The sequence below is a fragment of the Passer montanus genome, unplaced genomic scaffold (assembly GCF_014805655.1).
Source record: "Passer montanus isolate IOZ18808 unplaced genomic scaffold, ASM1480565v1 scaffold11, whole genome shotgun sequence".
In the NCBI taxonomy this organism is placed as follows: Eukaryota; Metazoa; Chordata; class Aves; order Passeriformes; family Passeridae; genus Passer; species Passer montanus.
Window position 1 is genome coordinate 13354781 of NW_024357613.1, and position 18834 is coordinate 13373614.

General features: G+C 37.2%; 1 protein-coding gene across 2 annotated transcripts in view; it reads left to right on the forward strand.

Annotated features, from left to right (window-relative positions):
• UBE3D (ubiquitin protein ligase E3D) overlaps positions 1-18834 on the forward strand; it is a 79028-nt gene that overhangs the window by 35815 nt on the left and 24379 nt on the right. The window contains exon 9 of one of the 2 annotated variants that reach the window (XM_039729441.1): positions 10411-10549. In XM_039729441.1, coding sequence (XP_039585375.1) covers positions 10411-10549 — 139 coding nt within the window. Of the gene's footprint in view, positions 1-7224; positions 7490-10410; positions 10550-18834 lie in introns of those variants that run through there. The other variant, XM_039729431.1, reaches the window with a different exon arrangement.

The following is an 18834-nucleotide window of genomic DNA, read 5'->3' on the forward strand; positions in this document are numbered from 1 at the left end:
CTACCTAGTGTCATGATGCCTGGGGGGGCTGAGAGACAGCCTGTTGTCTCAGCCTTCAGGTGGGAAGCTCAGCTGCATGCAGGAGATGCTGGCTAATGTGCAGACAGTGAGGAGAAGGTGCTCTACATTTATGACCCATCTCTAGAGTCCTTTGATAAGATTCTGTGAGTTCTTGAGTTGGTTTATGGAAAAAATACACCAAGGCAAGTACCTTTTTTTTTCTCTGGGAAAATGAAGTGTTTGTGGCAGTACTTGGACTTGGTAGTGTTAGGTTAACAGCTGTGCTGTATTATCTTAGAGGTCTATCCCAATTATAATGATTCTGTGATTTTATATTTTCTGTCTGTCTTGCCAGTTACCACCACCTTCCTTCTCCCGCCCTGACTTTTAAGCACATTTGCTTTATTTGCACAATTTTGGAGATAAACGTCTTGGGTTATACTTTTCCCACAATATCTGTAAAGCAAGTGTTCATCTAGAGGAATACACTGTTAATGATAAAAAAAACTATAGGTTGACAGCAACAGTTGCAAGAATCTGCTGAGGAAAGCAGTTGGTCCAGCAGACAACAGTAGTTCCATAAGCAGGCTTCCCTAAAATTAAATGAACCTTTTAAGGGTGAGCTGTCTGGAATTATACTTTGCCTTTACTAGAATAACTATGTTGATGTCAGCAGGTGCCCTGAAGGAGCTTTTACGCAGTACTTTGTTTTTCTACAGCTCTACTACGCGCTTGCACCCTTCAGGAAATAAGCGCTATTAAAAGAGGCATACACACATTTGCCAGGGCAAGTGGCCTTTTTATACCCTTAAATACATATCCAAAGTGTTGAGAGGTTACAAAAAAACAAAACAAAAAAAAAGACATGTAACCTGAGAATTCAAGTACTTGGTTGATACTTACTGGGAAGAGAGGCTTTTCAGTTTGATGGTGTTGCTGATCATATTTGATATTCCTTGCAAGTAAGATGGGATCAGTCAGGCTGTTAGTATAGGTCAGTGGCACGCTGTTGTATCAGCTGCATCCATCCCAAGCACAGTAGTCTACAGTTATTGTCATTCATTAGGGAAATAATGGGCAGTCTGTTAATTAAATTAATTTAGAGCAATATGTATCCAGGAAGGAATCAAGAGGTGCTTAAGGTGAAGAAAAGTATTTTAAGAGGCATTATAATCTATCCTTTCATTCTGAGTTGTATAGCCATATTAATGAAAACTGCATTCTAGAGTCATAGTACTACTGTTGCTACTGCCATCCTCCATTATGGAGAATTATCAGCAGTGATCTGGCTGCAGGAATCTGATCTTTATTGTTTTCAAAAAGGTTACTTTAATTCTTTCTACCTGGAATGCAGTAAGACATGAAAAAAAAATGCAGCTTAAAGCCTTAACACAACCATGAAGGTGAAGCATTGGCCATGCAGTTTTTATGAGAGTAATTTGCCTCTCCTTTTAGTGAGACCACATTGCTTTGCTGCTGAGAAGTCAGCAATTGCATTGTACTTTGGAGCTGCACCAGCAATTCTGCATAGTGTGGATGTTAAAGAGCAATCACAGCAGACTTTAGGTGATGATCAGCAAGAGCTAAACTCCAGTGCTTTTCTTGGTTTTGTAGGAAAATTAAATTAATGTGGATTCTACACTTGCACCCAGGTAGGCAAAAATTACATAGAAATTTTAAAAAAGTAGTTTAAAAATATATATTGTGACAATTTACTGTCTGCCATGTTTTCTTCCTGTTATATCTAGTTATGTTTGACATCACAAGCCCAGCAGGAGCTTTTTCTCCGTGAGCTTCTATCCCTCAGTCAGATGCTCTAAAAAGAATCTCACTGTAACTGGTGAAAATTTGCAGCAGTTTTCTGCTTTTGCAGGTTCAGTTTTTTGCAGTAAGCTGTTGATCTTGTAGATGAATGAAGAAAGAATGTCTCTATGCATAGACAGTTGTTGCTATGGGTTGGCTCTGTGGCTGGATCTGCTGTTGCTATGCCTTTATGGACTGTGGTTTTGCTGGTCGAGCATATTCTGGGACATAACCTAGCAAGTTTGGGATTTTATATGCAAGACCAGCTCCCACAAAATTAAAATCACTTTTTCTCTTCATTCTTTGATGAGCCTATTTCTGCTTACCTGGTGCTGAAACTAAATAAAGACTAAATATGTCTTAGTTGTACTCACAGACCATATGTACATAGTTTGAGTACTGTTGAGACTCTTAAATTTAGTATATTTGCTAGTGTTTGTGGTCCCACGTATCTAGGTGTCCCATTGAACACGCCTGCTTTAGACATTGTTGCTTGATTTAGGTTTTCATACATCCATTTTAGATCCTATGAATCTTCAACCTACAGGTTTCAGAATAGATGAACACCTGCTAATCCTTCTGTGATGTTTAAGCTTTATTTCAGTGATTCTTGCAGCTGAAATTGTGTTTTGTCTTCCACAGAGACTGTACAGTTGGTGCTGTTTTGCAATGGAATGAAAATATTTTATGGGTGATAAGAGTTTGCAGCTTAAAATTAATGCTTTTGAAATTGCATGGCAGCCAGATGGAGAAGGGAAGGCAATGTAGAAAAGAAGTTGGTGAACACCCAAGAATCTTTAGTCTGGAGAAGTATGTTGAGCATTACTTTGAAATTACATACTCTGAGGCAAAGTTACTCCTGGAGAGGACTAAAATGTCAAGATTTATTGCCATGCAAGAAGTTGCAGTATGTTTAGGTAGCTTTCTGTGCTTCAGAGGAATAATGTGCTTGTAAACAACCTTGTCTGTCTTGGAATATTCATATATTAACACAGTTTTTGGTTTTCTGCTTTTGCCCTTTACCCTTTGAGAAAAAAAAAATTAATTCTGTGGACTATTCAGAGTCTTTGTTCTGAAAATAGCATTTCCTAATAAATATCCCAAAACCAGTGTAGTTACCTTTAAGTTAATATAGGGCAGTTGAATCTTCTAAAAATGTTGGTTGGTGTGAAATAATTTGGGCTTTGCTTTACAGTTTGAAATAGGCAGCTTTACCTCTCTTTCTGACTTCCCTTAAATGGCGTAAAATGATCAAAGCATGTCAAGAAGTTATAAAATAATTTCAAATGCATTAATAAAATTAATGTTGTTGAGATTCATATGTAGTTGTTTAATGCAAACAAAATTATTTGATCCACTGTCTTTTAATGTACGTTTTAGCATGAGTTATTTAATCTATGCTATGTATTGGAGTTAGAAATGAGAAAACTGCATGTAAAGTATGGATTTTAAATAATAAAAGCATTCATCAGAGCAAATAGCATCATTGTAATTAAAAGGTGCTTTGAAATACTACAAGATCAGTTGATACCTCTTATGTCAGCCCATCTGAAAAATATTATGACACTGGTACTCTGTGAGATTAAATCTGAATTTTCATTATAAGACTTTCTTATTGGTATTAAATAACTTGCCCTTTTCAAATGGTGACACATTGAAAGTTCAAGAAGGACTTACATTTTGCAGGATAGGGTATTTTAAACCCGGTGGATTGTTTTTGCAGTGGACTTCTAGCTAACTTCTTTTTACTAGACTCCAGATTTGCATATTTTTTCCAATCAAAGTATTCATTACTCAGAAAAAAAGCTAGAAGACTGTTAATAGCGAGCAGATCCTTATATATACAACTGCTATAGTAAATTATAGAAATATGTATCATTGTTAATGGGATTGTTGTATATGTAACTAATATAATTGTATATACTACATTAAAGTATATGTACCTATGATGTATATATGATGCACTTTAGTGTAAGGATTATATATCAGCAGTTTTATAATGAGGAGGCTTTGCAAACGATAGTATTTAAGACCATGTGAAAATACAGAAATTCAGTTCAATGAAGTCTTGTCTCTGTAGTGCTACACTGAAAAACAAAATGTTTAAGACTCCAAGATGGAGCATCTGTGTTGACCACTGTAGTCCATTGCAAAAAATACAAAGAGGCATGCTCTCTGCCTTCTTACATCCCTGAATATTTTCCTCTTCTCTTGCTCATATCCTTGCAGGGACACCAGTGGGTTAAATTTCTGTTCTTATGGTTTTTGTTTCTTATAAGAGATGTAATACCTATTGGTTTGGGATACCATGCTACTAGTAAAGATCCCAGGGAAAATTTGCTCAAAGCCCACACTTGACACTCCCAGCTGCTCAGGATAAATAATGAATGGAGAACATGACCACAGATGTTTGTTTCAGGACAGAAGCAGTGGTTCTACAAAGCAAGTTTTTTTTCCAAAGGAAAGAAGTACTTTCACTGTAGACTGTGAAATACTGCACTTCTTAGTCGTCCATATTATTTAAATTTTGGTAAGAGTTTATTAGCTAATGAGCAGGCATTGATTTTTATGTTGTTTTTAGATCACTGAAAGGATAATTAAAAGTATAAATAACTTAGCCTCCTGGTACATTAAGTATATAGACACATCATCAACCATAATTAAGAATTGTTTTTAGATTAAATCACTTTTACAAATAGTTATTTAATTCAGCAGGTTTGTCCTTTGGTTCAGCAAAGTCATTTGTCATTTCTCTCACAGCTGTAGCTTGTGGAAAGGGCAGCTTTAACAGCATTCATTGAGCTCTGAGATTCAGGGCTGAGCTTCTGTCATCTTTTATATTGGATTCTTCAGCACAGGCTTGATTCGTCAGAGCGCTGAAGCTACAGTTAACATCTCCTTCAAGAGTTTCACAGCATCTGGAGCCCTAAATACAGAGCACATTTACCTAGATGATAATTAATAAAATCTAGTTAGGACATTGCCTCAGCAACACTGAGTAAGAGCTTTTGCATTTTCCAGTTTTGACCTGTGTAGACTACCCTTGGTTAGTGTATTTATAGAAATAGCCTGCTAAATCAGAGGTGATGATGGGGATGTTCTGGAAAGGCAAAAAGGGCTTATCTGTTCCTCTTCAAAAACAGCCTTACTGTTGCTCAGTTGCATTTAAAAATGAATCTCATGTATGATGAAGGATTATTATTGATAAATGTCTTTAGCACTGATGGGAGAGGCTTCTTTTGAAATAAATGCAATCTGGTCAGAAGTCTGGTCCAGTTTTTAAAAATCTTGTGAGAATCTTCATCAATTTTTCTTGGATTTGAGATAAAAAGTTTTCTTTTGCTTCCCTGATGTGCCATGTATATTGCATTTTTCCATGAATACTTAGGATGTTGTGGGTGGGTTCCATGACCTGATGGATGACTGTATAAGTTTACTAGTTCTTATATCAAGAAATTATGAAATAAATGTATTTCATTGTTTTGGTGTCTTAAAACTTGTTTTTAAGAACACAGTTGTGAAATGTTATTCTAACTTTTATAGACAATTCATTGGGATCAATTCCACAGAGAACAGTGGACAAGTACCATTCCCTGATGCATGTTTCAAATGTAAAACATTTTCTAAAATCATTGTGATTAATTATTTCTGTTAGAGAAGTAACTGTCTTTAATCTTTCTGAGTAGTTGTTTTCAATTTTTACTCCTCTCTGCTTTCAGAATTAATTGCTTGAATTTCAGAGAGCATTTGTTGATTTCTTTTTATTTTTTAAAGAAATCAAAATTTTCCTTGATTTCACATTATTATCAACTAAACAACTTTGAAAATAGCACATCATTTTCAGAAATATTTTATACATGTGACTATGGGAACTTTACTTTCCTAGCTGTATTTCTTTGACTGGTTATGAATGTGGGAATCATATTAAAAAACTATTAATTTCTCCTTCAAATGACCAATTCCTTAGAGAAAGCATTGGAAAGAGCAAGGGGGAAGATAGTCTCAGTTTGTCATCTTTATTTTGCACTTGTTTGGAGTGCTCTGTTCTTACAGTTTAGCACATTGCACATTGTTGTTTCACATCAGCATCTAGCCAAGTATCACCCTCCTTGAGTCAAGTTTTAATTCTTTGCTTTCTGTATTACTTCAGTTCTGAATTGTGTGCCAGAAATATATTAGAGTTTTATTAGCATTCATGGTATGTGATCCTGTCCTTTCCAGAAAGAAAGTTATGTGAAGGTTGTAATTATATCTTTCAATCTTACGTCAGTTCATTGTGTTTTCATTGGTGAGACTAATAGTTATCTCTTAGCTTGAGCAGAAGTTCCGAGTTTGAGGTTTCACTCTGATCTGCAGAGGCTGCATCTCAAGTTTGGTTAACACTGGGGAAATCTGACTGTTCTTACTAGGGATCAATTCCATTATCACCAATTCTTCTTCCTGCCTCAAAATTTTAAGATTTTTTTTTCCAGTTGTCCTGAACCCACAACACAGAGTGCACTTAAGTAAAAGCACCAAGTCTCTCAGTTTGTTTCACTCATTTTGGAGTATGGTTGGCTCTGAAGAACATGTTTACTTTGCTTATAGCAGTTGATTTTGCTAGATAGAAATACCATATTAATAAATTTGTGCTCATAATCTCCTGGGTAAACACCACTTGATTAGCTGGTATATATGTTGCTGTGTTCCATTAGCAGCTTTTCTCTGTGGATCAACTAATGTGCATTTCTTCTCAGTACTCTCCTGAAAATCAGGTAAACATGAAACTTCCCCACACCTGATTTGACATCTTTCTTAAGAAAATTTGGTTGAAATAAACTAAAAGGATTAATATAGGTATTTGGGAAGAGTGGATAAAGGAAAGAGAGACAAAATGGAAAGAATGGAGTGGCAGACAGAATGCTTAGAATTAGCTCTGTTTTCCTTTTGGTGAGATCACTGACAGACAAAACTGGATGATAATGGTGATTTGCAGAGGTGGATTTAACATCCTGTGGAAAATAAAAATCACTCTGGCATGCCTTTTTCTTGACTCAGAGCATGGTCTGAGTTTGTACCATTTTCCTGACTATGTTTTACTACATCTTAACTCTTTTAAAGCCTGGTTTCTAAAGCTGAGTCACATTTCCCTCAAATACTGGCAAGGCCAATAGGTAGTGGTGAGATTTTACTTGCACAAAATTGGTCCAAAGTAGATGCAGTCTTGCACCCCACAATGACTTAGGGAATTTGTTTAGAATTTATGAATTTTGTTTGATACTGAGAATCGTATCTTCTTGTGTCAGACTGTGAAGTCCAGAATCTCAAGACTTCTTTGCTGTGTAGAAAAGTTGAATATTTGCTGAAGAAGTACAGCATTATTTCTGTTGTCAACCTCACTTTCCCCAAGCTGATGTCTTCTCTCCCCCTTATTCCTTTCAGCGAGTGTATCAAGCTGTGCTGTGAGTCTGGGAATTGTGCTGGGAGCGATCAGCTGAGCTGTCCTCTGTGGATGCTCACTCTCCTGAGGAGCATTATCAGCCCATTTACCTCTTCCAGTAAAAAGCAAACAGTCTCCTCTCCTGTACTGGAAGTGAGACAACTGCCCCTATATAGAAAGATCATGAAACCCGGGTGAACAATAGTGGATTCTTTATGGTTTGTTTTGCTTTTGTTTTGTGCATAGATGCTTATCTCTTTCCTCTACAATAAAGATTATGGAAAAGTGCTTCTAACAGCAATAGGAATAAAGAAGAGCAAAGAGAAATGATCTAATGAAGCAGTGACATCCCACAACCATTTGTGTAAAATGCTGTGAAAGGGCAAGTCACAATGACTAATTCCTAACATGTGTGTTCCTGGAGCAGTAAATGCTGGGATATGTATGTTTTGTTTGTAATAAAGGAATGCACTGGAATAATTTCAGAAAATACTAATAATTGAGCAATTAATAAACAAGAATTCCAATATAATTAAACTAAATGTCTTTATGAAAACCTTCTTTCCCTCAGATAAACCAACAGCCACAAAAGGAAAAATCCCCAGTTCAGTTTCAGGGCTGTAGTAGTTGGACTTTAAAATGAGGAGGCATCTCCAAATAATCTTTGTATGAAAACACAAGAATAGAATCAGTGTACTGATGTAAGTCGTGATGTTTTGAATATTGCTTGGAGTTCTGAAAAGTTTCTTCGAAGAAAGAGTGTTGATCTGTGGAAACACCTTCCCAAGACCCAGAACCTTAGCATACCACCTCCAGTCTCCAAACTCTCTAGCTGTGTTTGAAGGTGCCTGAACAGTGCTTTGTTTAGACTTGCTGATTTCTGAAAAAGAGAGCCCCTATTTCGCTAGCTTCACTGAAATTTTCCTGCATCACCAGATTGTAGAAAATGCAGAGAAAAGGATGAGTAAGGAGCATACAAAGGTAAGTTTCTAATTATGTGGGGAAATGAAATTACCAAGGGATAAAGAAATGTAAAACTCCATTCTGGATTACAGTTAACAAGACTCCTTGGTTACTGATTGCTTAGGGCTCATCATTCGCTTTAAATGTTCTTCCTGGAACATTTATTGAATCACAGAATGGTTTGGATTGGAAGGGACCTTAAGGATCATCTAGTTGCTCTCCCCCTCTGTGGGGAAGGATATCTTCCAGTAGACCAGGTTGCTCAGAGCCCCATCCAACCTGGAACTCTGAACCAGTCAGGGCTTGGCCACTTGCATAGTCTGTAGTCTTGTAAAAGAATCTGTTTCCATCCAATACTGACATTGTATTTGTGACTTAACTGGAGGTTTGTACCTTCCAATAATGAGAATACTCCAGAGTCTCTTCTGAACATCTCACCTTCCTGTCCTAGTGGTCAGTTGGGATTTTTTGTAGTAGCTTTAACAACTTTTCCAGATCCATCCTTTTCCAGTATAAATGTACAATGAGATAGTACATATTATAAAGGTTGTTAATGTGTGGGAGGTTTTGGCCTCTGCCCTTTGGTATGGTCTCAGATATGTTGGAAATCTTAAGTGATGCACTGTCATTAGAGGAGCCAGGGAGTGCCTTCCTTCTTCTCCTTACCATGTAAATCTTAGATCTTCTTTTGTCAAGATGACTCATTCTGGTGAGGTTTGAAAAAAGAAATTATATATTTGGTAATCTAGGTGCTGTATGGTTCTCTTTGTCTTTTTTTGTAGGAACAAAAAAAAGAGAAAAACCACTTCTTTTAGGGAGATGAAAGCCCCTCTGACATTCTATGCATTATAGGTCTTGCTTCTATGTGTCCAAGCAGAGTTGGATTCTTACATATGCATAGATAAATTAGGAAAGGGAAAAAAATGTAAATATTAGAAAAGACAAAAGCAAAGAGTTGAAATTCAAGTGGCCAGTTTTAGAAAAATGGAGGTAAGAAAGTGAAAGTACACCCACTCTTTGAAGAAAGATGTGTAAATTTTGCTAAGTAGGACATCTTCTAGAAGAACTAAGAAGGTGCTGTGTATAAAAAGTGTATATGCAAGCCTATGTGTACGAAGCAAGACTTTACAGTGAATCATTTGGTTTGGGAGGCCTGAGAGAATGAGAACCATCCAGGATGACACAGATATTGTGAAGAGTATTTGCTCAGTTTTCACCATGCTGAATGCTGGGGCCTCAAGTGTCTAAAAAAATGCAGCTATTTCTAGAAAGTACGTTAAAATAAGCTGTTATGTTCACAGGCAGTGGTTCAGTCAGAAGATCTGGAGGAATTTAAAAGTGAAAGCCGATTCTAAGATTGTTTATGGAAATTTTGAGGTCTTGGACGGGGAAGGGTAGCAAGAGTTGTCTTCCAAAGCAATGCACTCAGGTCTTCTGAGAATAAATGGCATTCATCTTACCCAGGAGTATCTAATATTAACTACCCAAAGTTATTAAAGTAACTGGATCACTGATCTCTGCGTCAGTTTGTGCATTATGGAGGAAATAAACCTGAGCTATAGGAAACAGAATGATCTTGTGTTTTGAGTAAATCTTGTTGAAGTAATCTTGTTTTTTAGCATGTGATAGTGGTAATGGTTTACAGGAATATGCTTCTGATATGTTGTTTTTATTAGTAACTCTAGAAATCTTAACTCTTTTAATACATCCAAATAAAAAATCTGTGTAAGGTGAACTGGGATTGATTTTTGCTTTGTATAGACTGTTAGTAAGTTCCCAGTGAGCATAATGAACATCAGTTTTGAAAATCATGCCTGACCTCCTGTCTTTTCAGAATTGAATAGAATCTTTCTTTCTAGAAACAAAATAAAAGGTGGAGGCGTTATATACTGCAAAGAATACTCTATTTCTAAAATCATATATAATGGGAAATTACAAATGACATATAAAATTTTGTTCAGAAGGAATAAAACTTTGAATTAGAAATGAGTGAATTTTTCTAAAATATGTTTTCTTCTGTATATTTTTGAAAGATATTGGTGGTATGGTTAAGGCACTTTATCTAAATACACTGTGTTTTTCTGGTAAAACACACTGATCTTTGACTTTTACAGGGAAAACATGAAGGGAATTTTTTATCACAGTGATATGACACATTTTAATACTTAATTGAAACTTAGATATATTTTTAGAAAATTAAGAAGTTGGTTTTCTTAACTCTATAGGCTTGCTGATGCATGGGAAGATGATATGGGAGTTCATCCTTTAAAGTTTCCATCAGAAACATGTTTGGAACTGTTGTTGAGTCTGGGTTTGAGTACCACATCTCTGCCACCTTCACTTCGATGCATGAACTCTTTTCAGGTAAGGAGCAGCTTCTGTTTCAGTATAAAGTTATTTTTGGAAAAAGAGAGATCCTTGGGGGCCATAAACCCTTTCAGAGGTTTTGTCTTCTGTAGTTGCATGATTCTCTGTTATATTAAAATGTAGACCAAGGTGGAAAATACCATTGGATTTTTAATCAGTTCATTACTGTTTAAAGTGATAAAATTTAAAGAAATTTCCTCAAACTTAGGCTACAGTAGCTGGAATCATTATGAAAATCTTATGGGCTTAAAAAATAAAATCCTCAGCAACAAAATAAACATTTCCAGTGGTGAAAACATTCTTCTGTGTGTTACTTTAGAAGTCCTCAGTAATCAAAGAAATTTTCCAAAGGAAACATTGTTGCAGGCATGTTAAATTGTGATTTTTATTTCTTTTGTAATGTGGTTGGAGAGTGTGATTTTTACAAATGCAATAGAGACAACTGAATTCATGATGATATGACATAGCATGATGATATGACTCAGCCTTTTTATGATACTTCTGTCTTCCCCTGTAGTTACATAGTCTGTAATTGAGTATTGATGCAAATCTGAACTAAGCAGCTGTTGAGCAGGAAGTGTACTGAGTCTGTGTTTGTTCTGGCAGCTATGAAAGCATCGTCATTTTAGTGGGACTGAGTGTCCCTAGCAGTTTCTAATGTGAAATCAGGTAGCCTCTATTTGTCCATATTTCCTGTTTGTACTTAAGGCACATCTAATTAGTGTTCCTGAGTTATTTTTACTCAAATGTAGTCTTTTTGTATATTTTGAAGCCAAAAAGAAAATGGTTGTAAAACAAAATCAAGTAATTGACTTTAAGAGAGTTACACTGATGTACAGCTGCTGAAAACTCCTGCATTGTTTCTCACTTTGCATCTCGTGTGCTTGGAAACAGGGAATTTGTATGTAGTGATCACTTGGGTAAAGCAGCAGCCACTGATGGCTTCAATGTTATTAAAATACACAAGGTCAGAATTGTTACTGAGTTGTACATTCAGAGGCCATAAAATTGAAGAATCTCCTAGATGCCAATAGGTTGCAATAATTATAAATTTCAAGGATTGGCCAGCAGTAGTAATCCATGCAGTTGAGTAGTCCATGTTTCCTACTAAGAAGTGAACATTTTGGTTGTCTAATCCAAGAGGATGTGTTCCTTGTCCCTTACATTACCAGTAACCTGTGGTGATGTCTCCCCTGCTTTACCCATGAGGAGTCTCCTCCTGTATGCCAAGGCTGTATGTCCTGTATTGTTTCTGTGCACACTCAGTCCCATGTTGTGTGTTTGGGATTCCCTTTGATTTGTGTATGGGGTAGAGGTAGGAAGTGATAGATGTCTGTCAGCTGGTGTTTTTACCTCGGAGTACACAAAATATCAGACTTTTCTGTTTTTCCTTGGCTGACTTTGGACGATTGTGCTCAGCTGCTCCTGGTAATTTTAGTGTTGTGAGACTACCTCTGTAAAGAAACCACTGCCCTAGAGGCACATGGTGCAGGTCCTGGAAGTATAGGGTTATGTCAGCCATGGGGTGAGACATCCCCATGCATCCCCTGGTGACCCTCTGACCATGGCCTTTCTACTCCAGATTTCTGTGGAACAGATGAAAGCAAACAGTACTGTGCTAAGCTCATTTACTGAGCACTGGCCTGCACAGATCGTGGTTTTCCTGCCTGTGTGCCAAAGCTGGCAATGTGACAATGTCCTGTCTTTCACAGCAACACACTTTGCAGTTTTTGAAAAGCCCAAGTTCAGAAACCTGCTCTGCTAAGATAATGTTCTATTTTGCCAAGTGGGAGGAAAGGAAAATGACTTTTTTGATAAAATTCTGTGACTCCAACTGTCACTCTCCTTGGCAGACAGTCAATATCACCAAGTGTTTGTCCTAGAGGGCAAACACTGTCCAGTAAAATATTGTTTTATTTATTTTTATCTTTGTAAGCCTTGTTTGGATCTCAGTTAGTGAATCCATGAAGCAGAATCAAAGTTTGCCGAGGCTTTTCCCTGATGCTTTATAGTGTCTGCCAGCCTTATAATTTTGGGGATTTTTTTCTTGGCTTGCTTCTTCATGTTCAGCGAATACTAGAATTACAGATCCTAGTTTTTCTGTATTTTTCTTGGAAAAAGCTGGCAAGATCTGAAGAGAGCTTGAATAATGATGCTAAATTGTGCTGTTGCCTGGGCATAAGATCATGCTGCATCCAAAATAGTGAAGATTGTGAGCCAAAAAGGGAGTCATAAAAGGGCACTAATTGAAAACTGATATTTCACGTATCTTAATGGAGTAATGGCAAAATGACAAAACTAGTTTTGCTTTATTTTGTGGTAGACCATAATCTGACAGTTGTCTAGAAAAATTTAAAACATTTTAATTCTATATTATAATGAAACTTGTATTTGAACTGGAAATAATTGCAGGGTTCCCTGTTATCTACACAGTGGAACAGTGACTGTTTTGTTCAGCAGGGGCCAGGTTCTTGCAACTGAATGCTGGAGGAAGTAGGAAAAAACAACCCCAGCAAGTGCCAGAGTTTTCTCTTTTCATTTATATGTGTTTCCACCATTGGACATGTGGTGAGGAGTTAGATTAACCACTTCTTTCTAGTGGTGCTTTTTTTTTATGTTTTCACACAGTATTTGGAAATGTATCTAACAGGCAGCTCTAATGTGATGATCTAAAAGTTACAGTTCAACTCCTGATACCCTGTCAGGATGGCTTTTAAAAACCAATTTTTTTAAATTAGATAACAAAAAATTATCTCATTGACATCCATGTTTTTTGAGAATGTATTTACCCTCTCTCCCAGTTATATTACAGTGCTGCAATGTTGACAAGCCAAAATGTTAGTTGGTATGCATCTGCATTGGGTGATGCTTAGGCTGTAAAAAGCACACAAAGGAAATCTGCTTAGTTGCTAATAATCTGTAATAAACTCTGTTCTGCCTTGTGCTCTGGAAGTACTCTCTGGGACTAGCTTAGCAGACTCTGTATCAGTGCTGAGACATAAATTACATTTTATTTTCCATTGGTGTGCTACTGCTTAGTAACATAATATTTGAAATCACTTTTCAATTCTGTTTTGACCCCGTAAAGATCTTTCAGTGTGATTTATGTTGCTGGAGCAGCCTGGAAGAGAAGAACAGCAGCAGGCTGTGCTACATAGCTCTGCTGAGTTTAAGGTGCTCACTACAGCCAGCCTATAAGTTTCCAAGGCTGTTGAGCCTAGGTACTAGATTGTCTTTGGCTCATCTCTCATTTCACCAGAACAATTGCAGTGACATTTTTTTGGTGGATGATAGAGAGTTAAATCTTAGGAAGCTTGAGCCTGTAAACTGTGAAGGACTGTTTCTTGCTGGTTGGTGGCAGCTCCTGGGTTTACTGGAGAACACGGTTTTTCAGCCCTGACTTGTATGATCCCAGGCTTGTAATCCCTCACCCATACTAAGGATGTCTCAGATCAAGGTAATAGGATTGACTGAGGCACTTGATACTTACCCTGGAGCAATGAGAAAAGCAGTAAGAAGGGAGAGAGGAGTTTGCTGCTAGAAAAGATGAATTTTTTTCGTTTGCTTTTGCTCTGAGCGTTGTTTTGCTGCTTTCTCTTCAGCTCCATTACACTGCACGGAAAGCTGTGTCACCTTATTACACACTGAATCTATATGGCTGTCCACCCACCTGAGCTGTCAGCCCTCTGCTTTAGGAATGGTTGGGCTTTACTTTGTGTGTTATTCTTAATACTTGCAAACACTTGTAGCTAGCACCCACTTGAGTTATCATGTACTTTATCACAGAACTGCTCAGCTGCTTCTTCTCAGCTCGGCCTCAGAGGCTGTGTTGGTATTTCAGAGCCTACAGCACAGAACAGTTAACACAGGGAGATGCTTTAAAGTGACAAGTAATCTCTGCTGTGTTTTTCTAACCTTATCTCGTCTTTCTCTGAATTCAAGCACAGTGAACAGAAAATGTCCTGGATATTGAATTCTTATGATGATGTATGGGGCTGTTGGGCACATTTTCTTTCACTGCTGTCGTTGTGGGAAACCAGACATTTTACTTGCCCTATCAAGGCACTATTCATAGGGCCACAGACTATAAACAACAGTTTTCAGAGTTAAACAGATCCTGCTTTTATTTTTACTTTTACAGTTGCATCAAATTGAGGGAAGATTGTGATTAAGAACTGCTGGGCTGTTTCAAAATTTTGTTTCAAATAGCTCCTGATAGTTTTTGGAGCTGCATCCAGTGCCCCTGGTAGCTTTCAGCACACTGTCTGCTTTGGTTTAGAGAAGTGAAGCCACTGTTTAAGAAAAAAACAAAAAACTGTTTATTCTACCATTGCCGTAAGAATCCCTAGTGGTGTCTCTGAAGGAAAAACTTATTTGCCATTATTTTGCTTTCAAAAAAGAAGGAAAACCCAAGGTTTCTCATAGAACAACCTGTCAATTCTCTGTCATTTAGTCTCTTAATACAGTGTAGGAAACTTGCTAAAGGCAAGATGGTTTAGAAATATAGAATATCAGTTGCTCAGAAAATATAAGAATGAATAAATACAGTATTCATTATAGTTTAGCAGCTCTAGTATATGAGTATCAAAAGGATCATGGAAAACAAAATACAAAATTACTGCTGTCTCTCAGGTCTATGCTTGGTCCAAACTAAAGTGTCTCTTGATATTTGTTGGTTTTTAATATCAATACTTTTATGTTTTATGTGTCACTATATATATGAAAAGCAATTTCAAAAACATTTATTGCAAGAAGTTAGCAGAAGATAACAGATGCATCTCTGTCTTTTGACAATCCTTTTTGAAGCTAACAGCTGAATAAAATTTACAAAAATCTGTTCAGCTTTTCCATTTGTTTTGGACATTTGGAGCTAGAGGAAATGCATGTATTCTTTTAAGCTGGATTCCACTCCTTTGGAGCACTGTCAAACAGCAGCAAAGAAGGATAAAAATACAATAAAAGAAAATATTAGGAGTGAAGAAATGGCTTTCAAAATATTGTGTCTTTTATTAAACTATGCCAGAACGGAAAAGTAAATAAGTCAATTTATGCAGTAAAATGGTTTATTATCCCTTTAAACATTTTTTAAAATCACAGGCTGTTACGTGCCTAGTGAAGATTTCCCACAAAATGAATTTGAGGTCTGAATATGTGTATTCTATAGTATTTCACAGACAAATGATGAGTTCCTAGACACAGTAGAAATTTTTAAAAAATATTTCTCTCAAGCTTGCAACTGCCTATGTCTCTGAAACTTCTGCATTAATATTGACAATATTATGAAGCAACCACTGCAAATACATTGTAATCTGTTTAAATACAGTCATGTTTGTTTCCTTAGCAGACCAGTTCTACATAATGTAAACTACAGTGAACAAATAAAGAGTATTTAGTCCAGCCTCTTTTGGCTACTCAGATTTTACCCAAAGTAATGATATTTTGATTTTTGCAGGTTAATATAAAAGTGCCTGCTATATGCTTTTTGTAATTTTGACTAACTCAGATAGGCTTCCAGGATGACACAGAATGGATTTTTTGTTTGTTTTATTTGTGATTATTATGTGTAAGTTTTTAAGTTTAATTTCAAATTATTTATTTTAAACAGGAAAGGAGTACCCAAATCTTATATAGGAAAGCAGACCTAGTTTTGCAAAATATACATACAAATATTTCAGTGGCTTTTAAATAAAAGAACTTATAATGTATATATTTGGAAGTTTTTTCATGTTTTTCTGCATTTAATAGCAGCCATAATAAATCTATTGAAACACTGCAGAATAATTCAGAAAAATATACAACTGTATGAACAAATTAAAATATAAAATTATGAATAAAAGCTGCCAAGAGCAAATGATATTAAGGTAGTGTTTCAATGACAAATCTTAATACTCCTTTGCAGAATTATAGAGATTTCTGTGTTCAGTTACGAAATCATTATTTTGTCTGCTGCTTAATTGTTCCATATTAAGTTGATTTATATTATGTCACTCAGGTTATCTTAATTGGTGTTCACTGTAAGCTATCTTTTAAAAGTATCTTTAGAGCATTCAGGCATATGTGTTGAGACTATCACTTTCTTTTGTTGTTAACCTCAGTCTCAAAGAGAATAATTTTTTAGTACAACTATAATTAGTATTTTTACGTTCTTGTTGAAACTGTTCCAAAAATGTTTCATACTGATTCTGCATACACTTTATTAAAGCATAATGTCTCCTGGCTGAGAACTGTTCAGTTCTGTACATGCAGGACCTTATTGAACAGTGTCCATATGTCCTTATGTGTCTGTGTATGACACATCCATATCTACAGCACAGGCTCACTTTTCTAGGCCATGGTTTTGTGATATCTGTAGCTGCTTTGGACATGCTAATGGGAAGGTATTATTTCCCTTATCTAATGTGTGGTATGGCTACATTTCCTCTAATGGGAAGAAGCTGCCCATTTATATTGGCCTGAAACAGAATGAAATCAATCATGTGCAAACCTAAACTGAAGCTATGAATGGGAAAAATGAAAGCTGAGCTTACTTGTGGAAGCACAAGATTTTGTGATTGTTTCAGTGCTCAGTGGTGGAAAATCAGATCCTTGACAGCAGTGGCTCTAAATTGAGATTCAAAATTTGTCATCAGTTTCTTGGAAAGGGTAAATGGTTCTTTTCTTCCAAGGCAGTTCTCCAGTAAAGAGGAAATCAGAGAGAGTGAACCTGCACTTATCATAAAAGAAGTAGATTAAATTACAAAAAGCTGTGAGCTCCAAGGAAAAAGCAGTGAACATGTAGCACGCAGGCCAGTGCCTCCTCTGGAAGTATGGCCTCCTGCTGCTTGAGAGGGAAGGTCTTCTGAAAGAACAATTCATTTCTGTGCAATTCCCTTTGCCTAGAATATAGCAAAAGCTGCCTATTGCATAAGCATGTAGTAATACAATTCAAAGCAGTTTTCTTAGGAAAGATGCTCAGATATGTCATCGTGGGGGTTTGACCCTGGTTGCTTACCAAAGCTGCTTTGGGTCAATGAAAGGAAGGAGGAAATCACTCGCCAGCTACTGTCACGGGCAAAACAGATTTGATTTGGGGAAGTTAATTGAATTTGATAACAATCAGATCAGAGTAGGATAATGAGAAGTAAAACAAAATCTTGAAAATATTTACCCCCAAGTCTTTCCTTTTCAGGCTGAATATATTCTCAGTTCTTTGACAGCTCCTCCTAGTGGTGCAAGGATAGGGAGAATGGGGGCCATGGTGAGTTCATCACACATTGTCTCTGCTGCTTCTTCCTTCTCAGACAGAGGACTCTCACACATGGGAAATGTGTGAGAGTCCTCCAGTGTGGGTCCCTTCCATGAGGTGACAAGCCCTGCCAGCAAACCTGTTCCCGTGTGGGCTCCTCTATCCACAAGTCCATCCAGGAGCCCCAGTGCAGGCTTCCCACAAGGTCACTGCATTCTTAAAGCATCCACCTGCTCTGGCACAGGTTCCTCCACAGACTGCAGGGGAACCTCTGCTCCAGTACCTGGAACCCCTCCTCTCCTCCTTCTTCACTGACCTTGGTGTCTGTGTCTGCAGAGCTGTTCCTCCCACATATGCCCACTCCTCTCTCCCAGATTGTTGAACAGGGTTTTTCCCCCTTCTAAAGGCTGTTATCCCAGAGGCACAACCACCCCCACTGACGGCTCGGCCTTGACCAGCTGTGGGTCCATCCTGGAGCTGGCTGGCATTGGCTGTGTCAGACATGGGCAAGTTCTGGCAGCTTCTCACAGAAGCCACCCCTGCAGCCTCCTGCTACCAAAACCTTGCCATGCAAAACCAATACAGTAATTTAGCATTTAGATGTGAATGTACAATTAATTGCAGGGATCCCGTTTAGATTGTCTGTTATCATCTGTGAATAAACTGCTTGGAAGAGGTGAAGATAGAACTAATTTTTCCAGTTTTCATCTATTGTGAACTTTCTGATTTTTCCAAGTAAGTCTGAAATCTAAAAGTGTAGTTGTTATGTCCTAATGATTGAGTAGTTGTGTAGGTAAGGCACAATTAAGCAGAAACTGAGAGTTTGTCTTTATCAATATGGACCACACTGTGGAAAAGACAAATACCTGTGTTTTATGTACCTGAATATATACATAACGAAGTCTTATTGGGGGTCTGATATACTACTAGAATATCCATTCCTATTTATTGAGGCTGTTTGTGACTGAGAAACAAGCTCTGTTGAAAAGATATATTTAGACCTGTGCACAACCGAATACTGCAATACATGTTCAACGTGGTTTTTGTAAGGCTGCTT